At 47.1% G+C, this 25,153-nt stretch overlaps 1 protein-coding gene across 2 annotated transcripts; it reads left to right on the top strand.

The window, feature by feature from the left end:
• Positions 1–3,745: 3,745 nt before the first annotated feature.
• nr4a3 (nuclear receptor subfamily 4, group A, member 3) lies at positions 3,746–24,847 on the top strand. Of its 2 annotated transcripts, XM_076012594.1 has the most exons (9): positions 3,746–4,154; positions 7,013–7,183; positions 8,103–8,184; positions 11,136–11,968; positions 16,765–16,894; positions 18,253–18,416; positions 18,493–18,692; positions 22,333–22,511; positions 24,167–24,847. In XM_076012594.1, exons 3-9 carry the CDS (start codon positions 8,121–8,123, stop codon positions 24,442–24,444), a joined length of 1,848 nt encoding a protein of 615 aa, XP_075868709.1. In that variant the 5' UTR covers positions 3,746–4,154; positions 7,013–7,183; positions 8,103–8,120; the 3' UTR covers positions 24,445–24,847. The 2 variants fall into 2 exon arrangements, with proteins under 2 accessions (XP_075868709.1, XP_075868708.1); XM_076012593.1 differs by lacking the exons at positions 3,746–4,154; positions 8,103–8,184 and adding an exon at positions 6,005–6,275.
• Positions 24,848–25,153: the final 306 nt, after the last annotated feature.

The raw sequence follows: 25,153 nt of genomic DNA, 5'->3' as shown, positions 1-25,153 counted from the left end.
GGCAGGTGTGACGCAAAACATGGATGGCGACGGGTAATAATAATATTCATAATCATAATAATCATAATCATAATAATCATAATCATAATATATACAAATAATAATAATGATACATGCTGAGGAAAAAAGGACGTTTGCACTCTTTATCCTTACTTTGATTCGTAAGCAAGTTCAAATCGGGTGAATCCAACAAAGATCCTTATGATTCCCTTAAACGGCTCTCGTTTGTGACACATTTGTGACTGGGAGGACAGCGGGGGAACACGGAGAAGCACTCGTGATCTGCGGACATGATCAGCCATTAAATGGGGAATTCAATCAGATCAGGCTTAATACAAGCGAAATTTTGTTCCAACTCTAATCAAGGCACAGTTTGTATCAAAGACATTTGAGAGAGAAAAAATCCGCAAAAAAGAAGTCTTTATGCCAGGATTAGCGGTACAGGCTGTAAAATCCATTCACCTGATTAAGCGCTGGCACGGTCAGGCAAACCGGCGCACGTTTCCAACCCCTCCTCCCCAACCTCCAACCACTCAGAAGTGTTTTCGCAGGTGTGACTTGTGTGCACACACAAATTAAGACATGGATATCCATTTAAAGCATGGCTGTCCATGGCATATTTTTTTTCCCCAGTCTCACATGGTCTGGGATGATCCTGAACGCCCCGTGGCCGATGCCGGTGCTGTCCTCGCCAATGGCGGATATAGACCGTCCCAAACAGGCTGGGCCTGTTAGTACAAATCCACAGGCGGTGGCAAGGTGGTGCATCGTCTCCTCGGAGCATAAAATCCAGTTCCTTCTGCCCAGTACGAGGGCCTGCAGGTTAACTGGGATTTTTGAAGTGTTTCTGGATGTGGCAGCTTGTCCTCGGTGTAACCCCACCCTCACCTCAAGGTAGCAGGAGCTCACTATAGCATCTCTGTGACCATAAGTGCAAAATAAGGGGCGCTAGAGAATGGGAGAATAACTGAATCACAGACACCCACGCATTCAAATCTGCGAAGAGAAGTTGAAGATCGGTAGTGGAATTTAACATGCCTTGTATTTATGTCAGAAAATTACAGTAAATAAATGAAACTAAATAGTTTCATTTTTGTGGGCATTTATAGATATCTCAGGTCAGCATGATAAATGCATTAAAAATAAATTCCATCCATCCTCTAGCCTCAAAAGGGGTGTGGACAATTAAATGAATGTGCATGTCTGAAGCTGGAGTGCCCAGATAAGAACCCACGCAGGTACAGGGAGACAACCTGAGATGTGAGTGAACTTTGTCAAACTTTGAACCTTGTAACTTGCCATTACACTACAGCCTCTCTGGTTGTTTGTTTTCTCGCGTCATTCCTCACATCCTCCCGTGACCAACGCGAGATCTGCCGTCACTTCGCCGGGATATTTGGTCTTTTGTGAAAGGATATCGAGTAGTTTGGTTCGGCGTTGATTTGGAGACGAGTGGTGGAGCGTTTCAATAGACGGTGGCCCCTATTTATTTTTCTTTTCACTCATGTGAAAACGCAACAACGAGTCTTCCTTTGCCATCTCACATCCGTTCCCAGGTGCTGTGTGGCACACGGTTTCGCCCGGGCAGACAGGTCCAAGTCCAGGGGAGCATGACAAAGGACTCGCCTGTGTGTGTGTGTGTGTGTGTGTGTGTGTGTGTGTGTGTGTGTGTGTGTGTGTGTGTTTTATATAACCACCATGATAACAGTGCAACAAGTTCTGACAGCAAACTGTGCTCGAAGCAGCAGCACGCTCTTACCTGTCCGCCTGCAGCAGCAGCGTGGCGGGGTTGCAATTCACAAACCATTTCTACGTTTGTGTTTAACGAAGCGAATCAATAGTCTTTTCACTCAGCAGCACTTCCAAAACTTAGTGCTCCAGGTTATAGAGCGATTTATATAGATTTCTTTTTTTTCTTTTATTTTTTTTCTCCTGCCCTCCCCAACTCATACAATTGTTGTTGACAGTGAAATCAGCTGACTGTAAACCTACTCACTACACACACACACACACACACACACACACACACACACACACACACACACACACACACACACACACACACACACACACAAACTGCTGCTGATGGTGACTCGAGAGAGCCGCGTCTCATTTCACACTATTTGGCCCAATTCACCTTTGGAGAGAGAGGGGGGAAAGCGTGACCGCGCTTTACGGATAAAAATACCTGTCTACGACTATATTTGGCTTGGCTGGATCACAATCGCGCCTCTAAAATAAGTCGGGCCCGCCCCGGCAGCGGCGGCACAATGAATGGTCTCTCTGCTATCTCACTCTGCCTCCGACCGCCAGGTTGCTAAATTTAGCCACCAGGCTTGCGTCAATCACGAGCTCCAGTGCGTCAAGTGTTTCCCCGCCCCACAGGGCTCATCATTGGTTAAAATTAGGACGTTGACCGAAAAATACGCGACCCGTGATTGGCTGTTGAGAATAACAAGCGCGAGCGGATCCGAAGGGGCATTTTTAGTTTTCAGGTTGCCGAGCGCGACGTGTCGTTTTGTTTTCTCTCGGAGGAGCAGGGCTTCCTGCCGTGTGGTGTGGACTTTGAGTGGCTGCCTCGACTGGGTGTTGTTATTTGTTGGTTTTCCAACCACCACCCCCCTCCCCACCACCACCACCACCACCCCTCCATGACCTAATTCATGAAAGTAAATGAGTCCGAGAGATTCATTCCAGATATGTTCCACCGCCTGTCTGACTAAGTTAAATCAACTTGAGTCACTCTTCTTATCTAACTGGTACATTTGCTACAGGCTATAGCTTTTAACACGCTGTGTCAAATGAGAGTACGTTATGGTCAGGCCAGATCGGAACAACATGTAACTTGATTTTTAAGAAACAAAAAATCAGCTAGTACACTGTGACTGAAATTTAAGTTCTGTTTCACAAATATGACTAATCTGGACATTTATACTTCAGGTTAGAATAATATCTTGACATTTTAGCGAAGAAGTTTGGCTTGATGTTATGTTGACGTCATTACAAACAGACATGATTTGTTGTCATTTAAAAATGTAGCAAAAGTTGAGAATATAATTTACCAGAGAACTTCATGCTGTTGCAAACCTCTCCAAAATACTTTCTCTCTTGCCATAGGTGACACAGGTTTGAAGTTGTAAACACACAGTACAAATTTGACTTCACATGTATGTGTGAGTTTTTAGTTTGTTTTGACCAAAACTTTTGCATTTTGATAATTTTGCGTCTTGACCTGATTTTCTCAATTGTCAAACTGAAATCTGTACAACAAAATACTGCACAAATATTTATAGTAAGATTGTGGTGAAGAAAGAAACTTAAATATTTGAAGATACATATATATATATGTGTTGTAGAATAGCTCTGTAAATGACACATCTACAGCAGAATCGTCACCTCTTGTGCTAATCAAACTGAAATTTTCGATTTTAGACTGACAGAATTTTATTTCCTCATTCAATTACACTTCAATGAAAGCGAACTCGCCCCACGGCTCTCCCACTGCTTCTCGCCCTGTAACCATCAAACCAAGCTCGCTCTCTCTGATCCTCTCTTTCCCTTCGACTCTGGCTTACGTTTACGAAGCGAGAGAGAGAGAGAGAGCGAAAGAGAGAGAGAGAGAGCGAGGGGGAGGAGTGTGAGTGAGGAAGAGAGACTCTACTTTGAGTGACGTCACCTCTCCCATGACGTCAAATTGACGTACCAGCATACCATCCTCTGTATGTGGAGGCAGAGCCCAATAAATGCTCTATTTGACTTTCTCCTCTCAGACAGAGCACATAAACAAACTCGCACTGCGGCTCCACACTTGCAAAACTCTCTCATCAGCACCGAGACACTCGGCACACTCGGTGGAAAAGAGGCAGAATTTCTCATATTTTTCCGAGGACTCTTTTTTAAAAAATACTTTTAAAATCCTTTTTTTTTAATTATTTTAATTTTCGAACTTAGTATACTTTAGAGGGGAAAAAAAAGAGAGAAAATACTTTCTCGTCGCCCATGCTGCCGGTTACTTTCGCCACTATTACTAAACGCGTATTAGGTGCGTTTTGCTCTCTTTACTTTTTCGCCTTTGGTGATTATTCTGGATGGACGTCGGACACTTGATGCGAGGTTAATACCACATGTAAAGACGGAACCTCCACAGCAAACCAGTGAGTAAAACTCTGAATGAATGAGTGCGTGTGACACTGTGTGTGTGCCCGGCACAAGCAAGAGAAGCGCGTCCATCCCGCTTGTGTTACGCCCGAGTGTTCGCGTCTCCACTGAACTTCTGCGACTTGTTAATCTTCCCTCTGCCCAACTTTCGTCCGTCTCAACCTGTTGATATTGTTGCGCTGCGGCGCGCGTGTGCTGTCGCTCATCTGGCCGCGTGTGTGCGAGCGCGCGCTCCCCTATAATAGCCTTCTCAAGAGAGCGAATGAAGCTGGATTTGAATTTAATTTGCGCCGGGGAAGGTATCATATCCCTTTAGGTTGTCATGGAAATGAGGTGCCCCTCACTCACGCACAATGGAGAGTGGAGTCACTGTAATGGTTTTGGGCGCAGAACAGTGATCGCCTAACTAACGCACTGAGTCAGGAGGCGGCAGAGAGGAGCATCACAGTTCACATGTGCCGTGTTTTCAACGTCACCAGAATTGTTTGTGATCAAGTGCCGCTGCACTTGTATGTTAGAGCGTAAATAAAGTTTTTGTGGACGAGACTTGCACGCCGATAAGGAAGTCCAAAGTGAGGCTATAGAATAAAAACATTATTCTGGGGTGTCTTTTGAGGGGGTACACCCCCTTTATAAAATAATGATTATGCACATTAGTCTATAGTGTCCTGCCCTGTTGTCAGTTATCAGCTGCTGTTTGTCTCCGATGACACGTCCTCTTCTTCTTCTGAACGCAGGAAAACCACTCTTAAGAACCATATCCTTAATATTTCCTGGAGACGCAGACAGCCGGCTGTATTCTGTAGCTGCATGCTTTCAAGGCAGCGGGCTGTACGGTCAATTAAGTATAGTAACTTGACGCCGAGTCATATACTAACTTGCTGATTTTACCATTTTTACGCACGCTCTTGCGCGGTCTCCCCTGACAGTCTCCCTCTCAGGGGCTGATTTACAGTACTCACATATTTTTCTTCTCACTCCTTTATCTCGTCCCCCTTTCTCTGTCTCTGTTTGCTGGAAGCCTCGCGCCGTCCGGGGTTATTGCTGCGAGGGGCTACCGGCGCTCCGGGGCGCGTGCTTTGCAGCCCTTGTGCCGTTCTCCTGGTTACCGGTGCGCGCAGGGCCAGAGCCCCTACGACCGGCTTTTGAAAAGACAGCGGTGCTGCACCCATTTTCTGTTTGGGAGATTAAATAAAAGCAGACTGGTTGTCTCACTTAGCAGGAAATGTTGGGAGAATAAATAAAATCAGGCTGCGGGTGTATCACTTAGCAGGAAATGTTGAAGTGTTTATACTGTTGTATTGCAACTATCATCCATCCATCCACAAAGCTGCTCATCAGAGCGCATGACAACACCCGTTGGACAAATTGGACTTTTCTGTCACAGTCGTCACTAATCAAGCATTTGTTAATCAAATCATGTACCAGTTTATCATCATCATTATTATTATTATTATTATTATTATTATTATTATTATTATTATTATTATTATTATTATTTGTTTTGTTTTGTTTTGTTTTGTTTTGTTGATTTTGTTTGTTCTGCCATTCACTCCATCTGACCAAAATTTCCAGACCAAGAAAATGAAATTGTCCAATAAAGGCTCGTGGTTAAATACTGACTTGTCAAACAACTCAAGTGGTCGAGTTTTACCTGCAGACACAAAGACTGCTGCAGGTGCCTTTAGCACCAAGTGTCCGCTATAGGGGCTGGGGCTTGTCGAAACACAGTATTGGGACGCACAGAGTGGTCTCTCAACTTCAATGTATCCCGAGGGGGTCCGGCTTAAAGAGAGAGAGATTGAGAGAGGGAAGGAGAGGGAGAGAGTGTGTGTATGTGTGTGTATGTGAGAGCGTGTGACAGAAAGGGGGAGCTCTGGGCCTTGAAATCCAGTGGCCTCAGTGCGTCCTGCTGCAGTCAGGGAGCTGGAGGCGCACGGAGCGCAGGGGTCCGCCTGCTTTACTTTTCCTAAGTCCGAATCGGCCACATTTTCTCTTTCTCTTTTCCCTCTGGATGAACCCCGAGCGGGCGAACACCGCGGTGATCAGAGCCAAGAAAAGTGATGGCGCGGAGGCATTTGTGCAGACCGCTTTTTTAAAAGTTGTCACTTTTGTGGGTACGTATAAGGGTGGTGGGGGGGAGCGCGCAGCGAAGTGCGTTGCCCGATTTGATATGTCGAAACTTCAAGGCAAATTAACTTTAAGAGGGAAACCTGTCGACCACGTAAGTGCGAGTTTAGAAATGAGCTCAGTTGTCCTCATTTGTGGTCCACTATTTTTTTCCCCTCTGTACACGACCAGATCTGGTGACACATTAAATGTTGAAATTGATCTCTTTTAAATTCATTGTGCGATAACTTATACTCTCATCGGATCATTTTCCACGTAGTTGCGTGGTTAAATGTCATTTACACAGTTTGGTCAGTATCTGAAGTTCGTTTTGATTTTTTGATTTTCTGGTACTTTCATCTTCCTGCGCTTCATCCATCCCATTTGACTAAATCGGTCAGGTTGAATTTGTAAACAAATAATTTCTTTTTTTTTGGGGGGGGGCGGGGGGGGGGGGGTGAGAGGTAAACTGAGAGTAAATTGTGTCTGTCTGTACTTTTGCAAATGTTCTAAATATTTGGAAATGTAATGACTAATAACTAAACTGAATTTGCGTCGTGCGACGGGCTCTGCCCGTCCCAAGATTTCATTCCTATCAGTGAGTGTCGTCAGGGGTATTTTTTTTTTTTTTTTTTTTTTTTTTTTGTACATTTTTGCAGAAATTAAGATGATCGCTGAGTGGGAGATGAAGTTTCTTTTTAATGCCGCCTACCGCTTCATGACGGGACATCTTTCCTGCATGCAGACACAGGTTCGGAAGAGCGCGCCCAGCCGAGCTCGGAGCCAAGGCGGTCGGTCACTTCCTCAGCGACGCCCGCCGATTCTTCTCTCCTCCAGGTGCCCTGTCCCGGCCGCAGCCACGCCACCTCTCAATCCCGGACATCCAGCACCATTCAGCGCGAAGCCCTTTCACCAGGTACAGTCCACAAGCCCGTTACCTTCAAATACTAAAATTAACCTTTTGCAGTCTGTGTTTTTTTATTTTATTTTTTTTTCTTTTGTTCCTTTTGCCTTTTGACATTTTGTTCCGAGCTGTCTCTCTGCACTCAGCTGCTGCTGATGCACTGATGTTGCTTTCCGTGGACTGTCTAGATTTGTTGGAATTCATTTTTGGATTTTGTTGTTGTTGTTGTATGTTTTATACAAGTTTGGACCTATTTGTTATTTTCTACCCTTCAATTATTTTCTTAAAAAAAAATGAAACAGTCATTGCTTCCAAAAATATCAGCAGGCAGTCATTTTTTTTTTTTTTTTTTTTTTTATGTTGTTGATATTTTCTCGGATCCATGCTCTTGTATGAGTGCGTGTACGTGTATGTGTATGGGTGTGTATGTGTTTTCACACAGTGTGCCAAGCTGAAGTTTCAATTTTGTGACGAACAATTAAAGAATAAAGAGAAAAAAAAGAAACCTGATGCAGACACGCAATCAGAAACTGTGGGTGAAAAGTCAGACATCAATTCTCCTGACTCAACCTGATACTGAAACGCCCTCACAAGTAAAATGTATTTAAAAACGTTTCTATTGTATTTTATGGTGAACCTCCCAAATCAATTCAAACTATTCCAGTTATTTAATATCTCCCTTTGAAAAATGGAGCAATGGCCAAACTCCCTCAAATTGTTTTTATATTTTACACGTACCTGTCTGCAGTGGTGAACTTATACTTGTGTGCGAGTATTTGTGTGTGGTGTGCTAAAACGAGGAGCGCTCTGTTTGAGGCCACTGGTTTAAAATCATTTCAATTGCTACCCACTGCCCAAACAGAGTCTTGTGATAACTATATTTTTATTTTATTTCTATTCATGTCTGCAACATCATGTTTTTATTTGGTAGATCTATGGCATTCTGACAATGAACAGGCGCACTCAGTTATTGGAACAGCTGCAGGTTGTCCAGTTGAAATGCACACCTCGAGGTTAGAGACTGTTTCCCTTTGCCTCACTGCGCTGCACCACTTACGTCTGACTCTGCTTCGGTTGCCTGTCCTGCTGCTTGCACACCACGCACACGCGCACATATGCATATGCACACATTCTCTGTAAGCGCTTGCACGTTTAACAAGGGCAATCTGATGGTGGTGTTGGGATGGGTTCCTAACTGATTTCATTGCTTAAAAACTGCACGGCTGAGTGTGTCTCACAGGAGGACACAGACTTTTAAGGAAGTGTGTGTGTGTGCACGCGCGCGCGTGTGTGTGTGTGTGTGTGAAGACTAGACTCACCACCAAATGAAAACGTACAAGGAGGATGAGACGTTTGCAGACACAAGTGGTTTTACAGGTTCCTCTGAGGATAAGGGCTCATGTTATTGGCAGAGTGAACGTATACAGGTCCATGTTGACACATCTTGAAGATGACTAGTGGTGAAAATACAAATGTGTGTGTGTGTGTGTGTGTGTGTGTGTGTGTGTGTGTGTGCGTGCGCGCGCACGCGCGCGTGAGGGCCTACATCATTTGTGTATAAAAAGACAACTTCACCTAAAGCTTCTTTCTTCACCTGACACACACACGCACACACACACGCACACACACGCACGCACACAGACATCAGAGTCCATTAAGCATGATGTAGCTGTCAGCTGTCAACAGTAACGTTTCATAGCTGCATGTAAATGGCAGGTGCGATAAGTCTTTTATGCCACACACGCTGACACTAATGCACAACACTGATCTCAGGCTTGACCTAGTGACATAACACAGAGAGCCACAAAGTTTACCACTGTGTAGCCCCCACCCCCCTTCACATGGCTTCTTTTCTCTCCCCCTCTCTCGCTCTCTCTCCGTCTCTCTCTCTCTCTCTGTCTCTCTCTCTCTCTCTCTCTGATGTGTCAATCTCTTCCTCCGCCTGCTGCCCCGGCTCACTCGCTCAAGTCTTTAGGTCGAGCCCAGAAAACCCCCATGACGCCTCTTATGGTTGCACATGTGTTTTTCCATGTGGGCTGAATAGCCTCATGGTCACTTAGTGAGGGAACAAAATAATGACGTCAAGAACACGTAGGGCTGCAGCTTGACTCATATCCTGCGTAGTTTTTTTCTTCTTTTTCTTTTTAAGGAGCTGCCATTTTAACAGCCCCGCTGAGAGACAAGCGAGGGTCTACTCAGTGTATATTTTGATGGAAATATCCTTGAGTGGATTCATCTGATTTCATTTTAAAAGCTTCCTTTTTTATCCAGATTCCTTCGATGTACACTGCTTGAATGTAAAATGTTATTTTTAAGCGACCATGAATATGAATTTAATCAGTACAACATAGAAATTATATATGTTGGGACGTAAAAAAAAAAAAAAAAAAAAAGTGTTGTAGTCTCCTCCCCCTTTGACTTAATTAACTCTTTGAGTCACTCTTTTGTTTTCTGAGGCCCCCACAGCCAAAACGCCTGCTGCCTCTCAGGTATAATTTAATTGTATCACAGAGGCTGAAATTAATGTGTCATTCTGCTTCTGCCATCAGTGACATGATACTGACTATCAAGCACATTTGTATCCTGACAAAATGTTCAGGGCATTTTTTTAATGAATGGTTATTATTATTATTATTATTATTATTATTATTATTATTATTATTATTATTATTATTATTATTGTCATTATTATTATTATTATTATTATTATTATTATTATTATTATCATTGTCATTATTATTATTATTGCTGTTGATGGAATAATAGGCCACATCGCCCCATTCGTATTTGTTTTCCTTCTCCTACACCAACTTGTTCTTCCGCCTGTGAGTAGGTGAGGCTGAAGGTATTATGGGATGCTCTGCGGACAGCAGGGCCACGGCGTGTCCCGTATTTGATTAGGGCAACATGACGCGAGAGGATCGGGGGTGATTACGGCACAGCTCACGCACGCTGGGCGTCAATGGGAAGCGGGCCTGTGTGTTTAGTTGAACGTGCAAACACACACGCGAAACACGGACGTACGCACACGCGTGTGAGCTCATAAAACGCACGTACACGCAGGTGGGTCAAATTACGTAAGGGCTCAGAGATAAGGGGGAGACCATAAAGTGTGTGAGGTGAGGCGATGGTGTGAATGGAACAGAAGTGCATCAGAAAAAAGAGCGTGCGCGTGTTTGTGTGTGTTCGCGAGTCCAGCACCACCATGAGGTTCCGTTGTTATTAAATGTTAATTTATCTGCTTTGCCATCTGACTAACCAGCGTACACCCACCCACACACCCGCAGGCACGCACACGCGTGAGCACGCAGGCACACACACACACACACACACACACACACACACACACACACACACACACTCTGTGCACTGTAGGTTGGATTGGATCTTTGCACTGCTGAGCTGCAGCTTGGTGAACTTTGAGGATTCACGGTGCAAAATCTGAATGTTTCTCCTCTGAACTTTCAGTCAGATGGAAGATTTATCAAAAACAAGACATTAACTTGGGTTGCTGATTGATTAACAGTTAAATGTTAAAGGTGTTTCCTACTGAATGTGAGTTTAGAAGCATTACAAAATCCTGGATACAACAGTTGTTTAATAATCTGCTTGTTTTTGTTTAAATATGCAAAAAATATTTTTGAAAAAATATTTTGTCCACAATATCAAACCAATCCTATTTGCACACACTTCACCGCAGAGGTTCTCTATAAACTGTCGGTTTACTCCGGGGTTATCCTGCAATGTGCTTCTCTGGGTCTCCTTTAAAGTGTCACAAAATCTGTTCACTAATCAGTGATTAAACTTTCTTCCTGGCCGCCCTGCAGCTGTTGCCTTGCAGCTTTCCTCTACTAACGCTTGGAAGAGCTTTCTTTTTTTAAATTCTTTGGATTATGTGTCTGCCCGACAGTTCTAACTCCTCTGTGTTTGCTGTACCCCACCCCACCCCCCTCCACCTTGACAGACATGCCCTGTGTGCAGGCTCAGTATGGGCCCGCCCCTCCAGGCTCATCCTACTCAGGCCAGTCCTTCGGCTACCAGGGGGACAGCTACACCTCTGACCTCATGACCCCCGACTACACCAAGCTGGACCTGGGGGGCGGCGAGATCTCGGCCGCTGCCACCACTTCCCTCCCCAGCTTCAACGTCTTTGTGGAGGGCAGCTATGAGCCCAAGTCCTCCTGCCTCTACCAGATGCCGCCACACAGGCCCACCATCAAGAAGGAGGAGGAGAGCTACCCCACCGCCCCGCCACTGGAGGCCATGTCCTCCTCCACCATGTACTTTAAGCAGTCGCCGCCCTCCACCCCCACCACCCCGTCCCTACCCGCCCAGCCGGGCACCTCCTTCCTGTGGGAGGAGCTCCCGCTGGCCCCTCCGTCGCACCCGCACTCGCTGGGCTCCGGCCTGGAGGCCCCCCTCAAGTCGCCCCGCTTCCCGCACTTCTACCAGCACTCGCCCCCCCACAGCGGGGCCAGCGTGGGCGGCTACGAGGGCCTGGCCGGGGGACTGGTGCGCACGTCCTCCTCTTCCTCCTCCTCCTCCTCCTCCATCTCCCATCACCACGGCCCGCCCCTGGAGCAGCCCATGTACCAGCTTAACCGCGGCGTGGGGGGCAGCAGCCTCGCCTTCCGCTCCCTGGCTCTGGGATCCTGCGGCCCCCTGCTGGCAGACAGCCTGCCCTCGCCGCCACCGCGCGGTCCCCAGGGAGAAGGCACCTGTGCGGTGTGTGGTGACAACGCCGCCTGCCAGCACTACGGAGTTCGCACGTGTGAGGGCTGCAAGGGCTTCTTTAAGGTAAATGGCTGATAAGGTTTTTTCAAATCATAGTTTCAATCAAACCATCAGAAGCACTTCTTCTCTTTACTGCTAACCAGGACTGAATCTTGACAGAATCATCCACTGGTGCTCTTCCGTGCTAGCACAGGCCGAATAGGAAATGTGGTGCTTTTAGGTGCAGCTTTAAGTATCTCTTGATCATCATATTTACCACTAAAACGTGTACTTTTACCACAGTCAGGCCACGGATTCGTAACTTTGTTTGTACTATATACTCTGTGTGGCATTTTTACTTTCACACTATCGCTGAATGTGCTTTAAGGCCCATTTATAAGATGCACCCACACATGCACACAACTGACATATCGCTTCAAAACATCGCCCAGCTTTCTGTGAACTTTCCGCAAAGTGCTTTGGGCGTCGCTCATTAGCAAACATTTTCTTATATTTGCCTCGCACCCACTCTGCACTCTTCCAGGTGCTTTCTAAATCGTTTACTTGAGTCATTATGAAAGCACAATACGCCCACGGGGGTCGTCTCTCCAAATGGCCACCGTGTGTGTGTGTGTGTGTGTGTGTGTGTGTGTGTGTGTGTGTGTGTGTGTGTGTGTGTGTGTGTGTGTGTGTGCTCTCAGTCACTCCTAAACAAGTACAGAAATGATTTTCCCTCTTAGTGTGGTCATAGTGAATGAGCAGCTTCAAAACTGACCAAGACCCACTGACACAATATTTAGCACAATATGTCTGTCTAAACGTTTCAATATAGACGCGTAATTGAGCGTCACCCTGAGATAGTTTTTATTCATAAAGATTTTTTTTCATTTTACTTATTACACACTGCACAGCCACGGCAATAGTTGTGGGACGTCCATATGACACAATAATTCATTCAGATCGCAGTAAACTCATACTCAGGTAGTGTCTTTGTGACTAACTGTGATTTGTGGTGCACTTGTTAAGCTTTCCATCGGCTGCATGTGATAAGAGCGAAATTAACAAGGCGGCGAGAAGGCAGGGTGCAAACACGGAGGTAATTGAATAATGCCTCTGGTAGGTGGAAATGAATTATCCTTCTTTTCAATTAGTTCCGCAATTTGTTTTTATTTAGTGATTAATAAAAGCAGCAGCGTCTGGTGGCAGCAGGCCGAGGGCTGTGTGCTTTGCTGCCGCGATTATTCGACGCGCGGCCTGTCAGGGCTCGCTGTGTTTCCACCGCACACGCATGCAGATACAACAGCCCGTGCAAGTACATGCGCAACCACACACCCGTACAGTGTTTTATTTTTAATAATATTCATGTTATCAGGCACATTACTGCCATTAAACTAACAATGTTATTGTCCAATAAGAACATTATCCTGATTATATTTAATCATCATTGAATAATCATTCCACATTAACCACAGCTGAGGCATGTGTAAATTATTATTTCATTAGGTCAATGTGAAAACACATTTTCATACTGAATTAATTTTGTCTCTTAAGCATGTAGCATTTTTTATGTGCTTATTATTTTTGGTTAGGCTAATGTAGTCCATTCACCGGTTGCCATTAATTTAGTCAATCTACTTAGAGCTTTAATAGAAAGATCTCAGCTGTTATGGTGGGGCAAAAATTTCACTACCGAAACATGGGGGGGGGGAATGAAATCAACAAACCTAAAGTGACTGGTTTTAATGCACCCACTGTCCTGGTGACTTGGCTTGGCTGTGCTCTTTTCAGTGGAAACTCACTTCATTGCAAATGATTTATATTTTTCCATTGCTTGCACTGCACCGAAGTCTTAGCGAGAGTGGAATGGTGTTGGTGGTCTCGTGGTGAAAGTAATATACACACCATTATTTCCTTAGTGCACATCTAGAGCAGTCAGCTGTGTGTGTGTGTGTGTGTGTGTGTGTGTGTGTGTGTGTGTGTGTGTGTGTGTGTGTGTGTGTGTGTGTGTGGGTGTGTGTTGCTTGCATGAAGAAAAAAAAGACGGGGGGGGGGAGTCTGATTGCATATGATTAGAAGAGTACGGGGACAGAGGACACAGAGGACAGAACATAACAAAGAACAAAGTCCCTGAAGGCTTTTAATTTAAGCCGAGGCTATTAGCACATGTTACATGTCAGGGACAAGTGTCTGCATGCCTCTATCCTGTCCATCCAAATTCCCCCCACAACACCTTCCAGTGTGTGCGTGTTCATTTGTGAACGTCGTGGACTTTAGTGCACGCGGCTCCAATGTGTTCTTGTGTGCGTTGTTCTGCGTTTCACAGAATATTTTGCTTCCGTTTTGTTTTAGTCACGGTCCTCACCAAAAAAATTGAGTCCAGCAGTTATTCCGCTTCTCTGAAAAGCATTTTAATTTTCTTTAACTAAAATTGTTATATTGTTAAATTTAAGTTACCGACAATGAGACTCATTACAATACAGATTGGACAGATAAAAAGTGGAACCAGAACTTGCCTCGTGCACTGGCTCACACACACACTGCGGGTGACCTAAATAGGTATGTACGGGACAAACAAGCAGAATCTACAAATTTGTCTAATCATATTGAGATAATTCAATCTGTCTGTGTGTGTGTGTGTAGGTGCGTGTGCCCGCGCACGCACGTATGTGCATCTGCGCCCACGTGCTTATACCTACATGTAAACATATGGAGGCATCTCACTGATAATCAAAGACTATTTAGTTATGCAGTTTTGGCTCAAATGTGCAGACGCCAGTCATGCTTCATGCTACTCATTAGACAGCAGTCACAAGAGCTACCCCCCCCCCCCAACACACACACACACATACACACACACACACACACACACACACACACTGCAATGTAGAGATAGAGAGGAGACAGCAGGAAACAGAGCAGCACTCGCCCATTAGAGCTTAATTTCTCGGAGCCCTAATTGATCATCTCCAAACCAAAGCTCTTATTGGAGGGAGCTACCTTTTAAATTAGGCCCTGAGGTCACTGAAGGCAGGAACAGCCTCCCTCCTCTCCTCCCTCCCAGCAGGAATCACTTATTTTACACCATTTCACCTGAATCCTCTGTACCTTCCTCAGGAAAAAAAAGTCACATCCTTGAAATGTTTATCTAGGAAATCCAAGGGTGTCTCTCAACAGTCAGTCTGCAGGCCTGCAGAAAACATACCTGTTTTCTTTACTCGTTTACTTTGCAAATGATGCCGAGGTGTTAAACGCATTCAGTGTGCTGCGTTACCCTGAGCACACCGTTTTCTCTTAACCCCATTAATGACCATAACTAACTTGTCCGCGGTCACAGCTCGCTGGCCGATGAATTGGATGACATGATCTGCGGCGTCATGACAACGACTCTCATCCGGCCCCAGCGCACATTACGCCGCCCGGTTTCGCGCTGTCCGCGGCCTATATAGAATAATTAGCGTGGTATTGGTCCCCCGAAGGCGCAGGCATGTGTCGGATGAACGTTGTTTGTTTGAACAACTTGTTTGTTTTGATGTCTTCCGGGGCCACTGGGATGCAAAGTTTTGCGTACGTTCGGTTAATTTCTCCATGTCGCTGTTCTTACATACATGTTCTGAAATTCACGTCAAACAAAAGTAGTATGGTTTGCAGTCGTATAGTTACATAGAAGCGTTAGTTTCAAAAGTTGGAATGAAAATTGGGCAAAAAGGCTTTGAAATTTGCTGCTCCTTTGGCTTGGAACGACATTCAAAGGGTCCTGAAATTGTCAAGGTGGATGACCCTTGGTGTATTTAACAGATAGAAAAAATGGGTTTCTCTTAACTTGCAATTGCTAATCAATTCCACCAGCTACCCTTGAGTTCTTATGGCATTCTAGCAAGCAGTTCGTTTTATGTGTAATTATTTGTACCGGATTCCACTGTTGTTTGTCTGAATTTGAGAGTATGCTCTACACACACACACACACCCACACCCACATACACACACACCCACACACATATTCACCTCTCTTTTAAACTGGTTTTAAATAAAGGATATGATGATGATGATGATGATGATGATGATGATGATGATGATGATGATCTGAAACTGAATCTCTGGTTTTATGGAAGCTGTTCCGTTTATTTGAATTTAAAAAAAAAATCGGTTTTATTTATTTTTTTTTCCTGTATGTTTGTGAACAAACGGTGTTTCTTTTCTTTTTTTCCTTTTTTTTTTTTTTTTTTTTACATTTCTTCACGCGCAAGTCTCACGCGGGATTCCCTCTTTCACACTCAGCACAAACACACATACATAACTGCGGCGCTATCCCACCCCCCCCCCCCCACACACACACACACCCTCTTTTCAAACGGTCTCTCGCGGGCCCCACGTGGCCCGCGTCTGATTTCGTTTTAATAAGGTCAGTAATAATCGCGCGAGCCAGCCGAGGAGAAAACAGCTCCCGCGGGGCCCATCCGGAGAGGGAGAGGCGCGAGGGGCTGCCTGCGCGGGCCCCGCCGCTGGAGCCACGAGCTGACCCGCGAGCTTCACAAACAATCTGATCAGGCAGCCCTCGCGGCCGCCCGCCGTCCCCTCCCTCCCGTCCGTCTCGCGGGACCTCGGCACGCCACGCGCGCGCGCTCGCTCCTCATTGTCAGCTCCCGCGCTAATAAATTGTCCCTCCTGCAGGCGAGGCTTGTTGGGAAATTAATTTTATCTAATTATACTGATGTCACCGCTGCCTTTCAGCGCGTAATTAAAATCTGACCTGCGAGCTTCTGCTTTCGTTCTTTGATGAGGGGGGAGGGGGAAAACACAGAGAAATTGAATTAACCAAATCCAATATTAGGTGCTTGATTGTGTTTGGTGGCTGATTATTGGTTTCTTCCGTGTGTCTGCAGCGCACCGTGCAGAAGAACGCCAAGTATGTGTGTCTGGCCAGCAAGAACTGTCCTGTGGACAAGAGGAGACGCAACCGCTGCCAGTACTGCCGCTTCCAGAAGTGCCTGAGTGTGGGCATGGTCAAGGAAGGTAAGGAGCCACTGACCCTCACTATCTATGGTGGTACAAGACGACATGATCCTGAACCCTGACATCATCCCTCCATCCGTCTTCAATAGCTGCTTCTTCCTGCACTCAGGGGTCTCTCCCAGTTGTCATAGGGTGAAGGCAGGGTGACACCCTGGTCAAGTCACCGTGACATGATTATTTCGCTTGAAATAAGGCCTAACGAGGCCTCAGCTGCGCACAAAATGCGCCACGGCCCCGATTGGAGCGTCACAGCCGCTGAATCTTCCAGAAGAGAGACACACAACCTCCGCCTCTTCATTTGTGTCATATCGTGTCTGATGCGGCCGCCTGTTGTCGCGACAGAGGTGTTGTGCTGATGATGATGCGCTGCCCCCCCCCCCACACACACACACACACCATGCGCGCCGTCCAGCTAACGCTGAGGAGTCAAACAGCTCCACTGCCATCTGCTGGCTATTCTCGTCCTGCGTAAGGGAACGTGAAGTGAAGCGAGCTCCTTTTCCCGCTTATCTCGCATAAATCACATTAAAAAGAATAATAGCCAGTGAATGCAAAATACTATTATTCGCTTCTTTAACTTGATGCGCTTTCAGAAAGAGCAAAACTGAACATGTAGGTCTGGTGATCAGTGATGTGAATTTGTCAACTCCCCCATCTGGCATCACCATGCTGACAGCTTGTTCTTGTCGCCAACACAGCATCAGCATCTCTCTCCATCACAACATCAGCTCCAGCAGGAAGATTAAACTGAGCATTTTTGCAAGATTCTGTTGTGATGCTTCATTTTTCTGAATGTCTGTAGATGTTTATGAATAATACCTGGCATCATATAATATCCATCAGTCCATCCATTTTTTAATACTTCTTCCTGCGCTCAGGGTCACATTCGGGTGAAGGCAGGGTGACACCGTGGACAAGTTGCCAGTTCATCGCAGGGCCACATACAGACAAACAACCATTGACACTCTCTCACACACACACGCACACACACACCTAAGGACAATTTAGAGTCTCAAGTTCACCTCACATGCATGTTTGGAACCCACACAGACACAGAAAGAACTTGCAAACTCCACACAGAAAGATCATATAATATGATCTGTTTGTCTATTTTTTTTTTTTTATTATTTGAAAGGGGAAAATACAATTTTATAAAACACATGAATAGACATGGTTAAAAAATAAAAATCTAATCCAATATAATATGAAAGATCTGGCATAATAGGGCACCTCCATTTCTGACACTGTATAATTCTGTCAGCGTTTAGTCATGCTTCTGTGTGCAGCCTCTGTGATGATGACCATTTCATTGAACTGATCAACTTCATCCTCCTGTGCTCTCCTGCTCCGGCCCACAGTGGTTCGCACCGACAGCCTAAAGGGGCGCCGAGGTCGTCTTCCCTCCAAACCAAAGAGCCCCCTGCAGACAGAAGCGTCTCCTCCGTCTCCTCCTCTCAGCCTGCTCTCTGCTCTGCTGAGGGCCTACTCCCACTCCATGCCCCGCGACCTCGACTACAGCCAGGTACGCTCCGCCGACACACTTCAAAAACCCAGCTTATGGGCCAGAAGCTGATGTCCGGCCCTCCTCTGCCCCGCAGTTCAGCGCCGCCGACCCCCCGACCTCGTCGTCGGACGCAGAGCACATCCAGCTCTTCTACAGGCTCCTGACGGTCTCGATGGAGACCACGCGGTGCTGGGCCGACCGGCTCCCGGGTTTCTCCGAGCTGCAGCGCGACGATCAGAACCTTCTCATCGACTCTGCCTTTCTAGAACTGTTTGTGCTGCGACTATCCTACAGGTGAGAAACAGGCAGAGATGACGACTTTTACATCTGTTACTTTCATGCAGCTGGGCAGCAACTCTGTGCTGGAACTGTTTTGGTGTCAAAAGTATTCACAGTCTGTACTTAAGTAAAAGTACAGAGACTTGTGGAAAAAATACTCAAAATATACTACATGTTCTGAAAAGTATTTAAGTAAAAAGTAAAAGAAAAACATTTTTTTGCCATTAATAAAACAATACATTAGTTGATAATGCAAAAAGTAGAAAGTTGTGACATAATACTTCAGACTGAACTGACCAGAAGTCAGAGGTCTTGATATTGTAGTGTTTTTTTTCTTTTTCAAGTGCAGCGCAATCCAACTGTAATCAGTAATAGTTATGACCAGTGAGCCATTATTGGATGTTGGCACAGTAATAATAACCAATGTATGCACTGAAAACATATTGAACTGGCAACGCCAAAGCCGAGGTTCTCTAAAATAATATCTCTCTTCATCCATTTTTATATTGAGGAAAACAACAGCATATTTCAAATTGCTCCACTTCAAGCAACAACTGTAATAGATAATAATATAATAACTTTTAACAGAATTTGTATTTTTTTTAAACATGTTTAAACACAAAAGTAACCAGCATGTTTTCCAATGTAAGAAGTAGAAAGTACAGACGTCTGTGTACAAATGTAGCGAGTTAAAGTAAAAAGTTGTCAGAGAAAGAAATACTCAAGTAAAGTACCGACACCTTGAAAATCGACTGAAGTACATAAACAAAACTTCATTACTTCCCACCTACAAGGCTGAATAATCGCCATACCAACCCCCCCCCCAAAAAAATGAAAAACCATGAATGGGAGTCTGCGGCTATGACAGCAGCGATACACCCACAGAGTTCCGCTCCGCTCGTCTGATACGTGACGCACAGAGAGTTCTGTGTGCTTTCTATAACTGTGCGGGCATTGTGAAGTATGAATCGACAGGATCAATCCCATCTCATAATTAGTCAGCTGAGGAGCTGCAGAGAGCCGCTGACGGCGAAGGAACACACTCAGTTCCTCCCTCTGCGCGCTCACCTCATGTCTTCTGGAGTGAGTGTGTGTGTGTGTGTGTGTGTGTGTGTGTGTGTGTGTGTCAGTTGTTAGTGGTTGTTGTTGGCATGTCGCTCGCGGGTACCTTTGGTGCCATCACGACTGCCCCCGACCCATCTCTGCCTCTGTATTGCCCTGGGTTACCGTTGTGCTTTTGCAAGGTATGCAGCCAGTTAAATTTATGGGAAGGAGGAAGAGGAGAAGGAGGAGGGGGAGGAAGGTGGGGGGAGGTGGGTGAGAGCGAGGCTACAAGCTCATCCCTTTGTCTGCGCTGTTGTCTAGGACATAAAAATCAACATGGTCACACACACACACACACACACACACACACACACACGCAACACTGATGATGTGGAATGGCAACTTTTCGCTCCTCCGCTCGGTGCAGGACCAGGTGCAGGGTGGGTAGAGGACTGGGTGGTGGCGTCACAGTCCCAGCAGGAGGCCAATCAGGCAGGACTCATGACTCACAGGGGTTTCTATTAGCCACACACACACACACACACACACTGCTCATCTTTCCAGCAGCCAAACTCCCACGGCTTCTGAGGGAAAAACGCACACAAGCGCAGCACTGTCTTCACTTCGTCCGACTTTTTTTTCCTCTTTTTCTTTCCCGGGAGAGCGGCTGGAAGGATGCGTCTGTCCGTCTCCGCTGTTGACGCGGCCTCACACTGACCCCACTCTGAACCCAGATGCCTCGCAGACCCCCACTTTACCCTCCTACACCACGCAAAGTGCATGTTTTTGAGAGCACGCACACGTGTGTGTGTGTGTGTGTGCGTGTGTGTGTGTCTGTGTGTGTGTCTGTGTGTGTGTGTTTCAGCGTGTCTAGAGTAAATTTGCTCCACTCCTCTGGGCCGGCATTGCTGTAAGCGCCGCGTTACCAAACTGTTTCCGTGGTTATTGGTCAATCGCTGTGGTGACGGCGTCGTCAGGAGGGTGGGGGCTGTGTGTGTGTGTGTGTGTCTGTGGAATGTGTGGCGCACATCCAGCTGTATGTTTTTCGCTCTGTGTGTGTGTGTGTGTCTGTGTGTGTGTGTGTGCATGCTTACATCTGTCTGTTTGCCCGGCCCTGTCGTTGTTTCAGTGGGTCGGCCGCTGCTATCAGGCAACGGATTAATTAGCGTTGCGAGATATGGGCACAATGCGGAGCCTGGCAGATAATACACCTTTACAGTTAATTAGCTCGACGTTGCGTGTTATTGTAGGAGGCTATCTGTTTTACAAGGCTGATTTGCAGCCATTCGTTTTTGCTGGGAGTCCTAATGCGACCCGCATCTCCGCATTTGCCCGTCGGTTTGGTTGTTGAAATGCAAATTTTTCCGGAAAGAAATCATCGACAGACAAAAAAAAAAGCGCTTTGAGATCGCAGCATTGACACAAATGGAAATTCCACTGTCACTTTTGACAGAGATTGTGGCGTCGTCGGTGCGAGTGCCCCCATTAAACTCTTGTGAGGACAATCAGACAGGAATTGTGTTTTTCCTCCTCTCCCCGTAATTGCTTAACCAGTGTTTGTGCAAGGCTGTAATTTGAGGCTTCCCCCCTCGCGCTAGCTCTTTGTTCTCCCGTGCGCGCACTTCCTTCCATCTCGTGGCCTGACGACCCTTTGTTGTCGTCCCCGGATCAAGCGGGCCGCGCTCTCGAAAAGCCGCGCTCTCCCGGCGCCGACCAATAAACGCTGGCCGTCGCCCTCCCTCCCGGCGCTGCTCGATCCCGCCGCGTCTCTGCGCTCGTCAGTCTCGGGAGGAGTGGGATGCTGCGGTCGTGAGTCACTCGTGGCCAAATACATCTGAGAAGCCTTTTCATTTCCTCATTAAGGCTTGCTGCTTTTCTCTGCCTCGGCACAGCCGGAGAACATTAAAAGGCTTTACAGTTTACCTATCTGCAAATACAGAGACAAAAACGCTCCCCCGACCCACCCAATACCCCCCCCCGCCCAAAGCCCTTCACCCCACCGCAGCGCTGGCAAATGCAGGAATTTCTTAAAATTACAAAGCATAACTTAAATTAGCCACATGTCTGTGTTTAATGCCCGTGTAGCATGCAGGCTTTTATTGTCCTGTTCTAATTATTTCCTTTCCCCGACCATCTCAAGCCATATTTACAATAAATGAAGGAAAAACGCCACGTTTTAAATTGGATAAAAACTCTAATGCAGGGGTGCCAGCCCGCAAGGTGATTTTGCAAAGTGAAAAAAAAAACAAGCTCCAGTTTTTCAAACTGTTAAGACTTGGGCTGAGAAAATGGCCCAAGCGCAGCCACTCCAAAGCTACGTCGTCTTTCCGCCTGCCCTATCACGTCTCCCATCTGCCACCCTCATTGCCCCAAAATGTCTCTGTTGAAAAAGAGAAAACTGGATGCAGAGTGCAGAGCGCTCCAAGAACACGACCAGTAAAACAAAGAGAACTATCTGAAGTTGTTGTTATTTTCAAGTTATTATTACACCATGATTTCACCGGCGTGGCCCGCTTGGGAGTGGATTTTTCTCGATGTGAACTACACTGAGTTTGACACCCCAGCTATAACCCCTTACTCCTCTTCCTTCCCCTTCCTCTCTTTGCCTCAGGTCAACGCTGTCAGAGGACAAACTGGTGTTCTGCAACGGCTTGGTGCTGCACAGGTTCCAGTGCCTTCGCGGGTTTGGAGAGTGGCTGGACTCCATCCGGGATTTCTCCACCCACCTCCAGAGCCTAAACCTGGACCCCTCGGCTTTCGCCTGCCTGGCGGCCCTCGTGCTTCTCACAGGTGAGGATGCCGCAGTTCTCACAATCAACATTGGGGCAGGGGTGGAGGGTTGAACATTGGAAAAACAAAAGAATGGATCCCTCTACATGGTATGAGATCCTTTTTCTGACTGTACACACGCATCACGTCCGTTTTTCCAGAGGCGACTCGGACACGCACGCAGTTCACGCCTGTTCTCACACATCTCCGCTCGAAGAACCCGATACCCAGAAGCACCTGCTGCACCTGCCACACACCTGGCCCTCTAATCAGCGTGCGTCTCGGAGAGACTAGCAACTTTCTATGGAAACACACACGGGCTGGGGGAGGGGAGGAGGTGGGCTTTTAGAAATGCATCAGAAATAATCCATAACAAATGAAACCCCAGGTGTGAGAGGAACGTCGGTGTAATTAAGACTTCATATATTTCCTTTGCACTCCTTTCGGAGCTGGTGGACGCACACGGACGCCTAAATCATTGGCCAGGGTTTCTTTACCTTCTGCGCTGGTCCTGCCATCTCCGCTCCCACCGCCCGAGCCCTCCGACCCCGTACTCGCTCTCTGGGGGAGCACTTAACTCTGTGCCCGATCGACCAGCTCGCCGTGGAGCACAGCTCCGGAATGGTTTCTACACTGTTCTTCAGCGGAGCTCCGTCACCTCGGCGAAGCACACAGGCCGCTGCCACGGCGAGGCCGCCGGAGCCGCGGGGCCATCGACCGCTTCAGAGTGGCCTGTGCAGAAAAAGCAGCCATCGATCCCTCCCCAGGAGCTCAGGCTCAGAGAGGCAGGGGGTGGGGGGGGGGGGCAGAGCGACGTGTGGGGGGCCGAGAGCGTGCGAGGGGTCTGAATGGCGCGGTGAAAAGAATGCCGGAGTGACTCTGCAGACGGCAAACACGGCAGAAACAAAGGAGTCACATAAACAAACAATAAATAAGCTTCAGATAATGGATACCTCAAAGTGAGACTGGTCTTAGTGACAGCCTCCCTGCGGCACAGTCTGGCTGGCTGGTGTGTGTGTGTGTGTATGCGCGTGAGTGCGTGTGTTTTTCATGTACGGATCTGTGTGTGTGTGTGTGTGTCGGAGGGGGTGGGAGTGGACACGCTGTTCTCAGCAGAATGAATTAGTGTCACATTAAGCCTGGTACGGGTGCCACTGGAGTTGCTATGGGCAGCGTGTGTGTGTGTGTGTGTGTGTGTGCGTGTGTGCGTGTGTGCGTGTGTGTCTAATTTCATTTGGCTGCTCACAGGGCCGAGTAATCAGTTAATTGCTGAGCACTTTTGTTTCGGTCACTGTCTTAAATTGTAGGAAGTGTTTGTGGGTTCGTGCGTGCGTGTGTGAGTGTGAGTGTGAGTGTGTGTGTGTGTGTGTGTGTGTGTGTGTGTGCGTGTGTTGGCGTGTGCGTGTGTGCAGAGGGCTTATTAGGTTAGACTGTGTATTGATCTGTAGTGAGTGAGACAGGTTAAGGCCTGTTAAGAACATTAGCCATACAGGGTAATGAGGTGGAATTCAATATGGGAGGCGTAGGTAGCGCTCTCTGAGCTGAAGGGGCTTTGCTGCGTATATTTATATACGCGTGTGTGCCCCCTCATGCCCCCCTCCCTCAATTTAATGAATCGTTTTTAACGTCTCTGTCCGTCTGTCTGTCCGTCTGTCTGTCTGTCCGCCTGCCCGCAGAGCACGTCCCAGGTCTGAAGGACACGAAGCGCGTGGAGGAGCTGCAGAAAAAAGTGCTTTGCTGCCTCCGAGAACACCTGAGTTGCGGCCCTTCCTCCTCCTCCTCTTCCTCCTCCTCGTCCAAGCCCACACCCCCACTGAGTCGCATTCTGAGCTTAGGGGCGGAGCTCCGCTCCCAGAGGACCCAGGGCCTTCAACGGATCTTCTACCTGAAGCTGGAGGACCTGGTGCCACCGCCGCCGTTGATCGACCGGTTCCTGGACACTCTGCCCTACTGAGGGGCTCGGCCTGAGCGCGCAGAGAAATTTTCAGAAGAGAAAAAAAATAAACTACCATCGTGTCCTGTTTAGGCCTTCTTCTTCTTCTTCTTCTTCTTCTGCCCCCCTTCTCCCCTCGACTCCACCCCACCTCGAGGAGCTCGTGCACAAATCAAGGAAGAGACTCACTCCCCTCTGGCTGATGTGGGGTCGAGAGAGACAATCAAACACTTTTCACGGACAACCGAAAGAAAAAAAACAAACGTTTCTCACCAGTATCAAAGACAATTTTTGCTCCGAAAGCTTCACCACTTACAATCTGACCCTCCTGTTTTTTTTCTTGCACGGGGGAGGAAGATGAGGCCGAGATGGATGACGGAAAAATGACTTTTGGGCCGTCTCCTCCTCGTCTGGGCTTCAGCTCGTCCAGAAAAGAAAAGAAAGAATGCTGAGCGCCGTCTTCTGGTTTTGCCCGAGGTCTGCAGAAGAGGTGAAGAGGGGAAAGTGTCCGAGCGTGATCAAATGTTTTCAACCATGTCCCAGTGAAACATGAAGTCACCGCCCATGTTCTAGTTCCTCCTGCCGACAGCGTGAAAGGGGAGAAGGAGGTGGGGGGGGGGGGGGGTGCTGTTCCCCGCAGAGCAGCAAGCAGATATTTCAACACGTGGAAGTAGCTGCCCAGTCGGCCTCTGGAGGTCCGAGTTTTCTCAAGCGCCAAAAACAATGGAGG

This window comes from Nelusetta ayraudi, unplaced genomic scaffold, assembly GCF_046127955.1.
Source record: "Nelusetta ayraudi isolate G7.1 ecotype Tasmania unplaced genomic scaffold, CSIRO-AGI_Nayr_v1 ptg000136l, whole genome shotgun sequence".
In the NCBI taxonomy this organism is placed as follows: Eukaryota; Metazoa; Chordata; class Actinopteri; order Tetraodontiformes; family Monacanthidae; genus Nelusetta; species Nelusetta ayraudi.
Note: the sequence above shows the minus strand (reverse complement) of the source record. Positions and strands in the feature narration are given on the sequence as shown.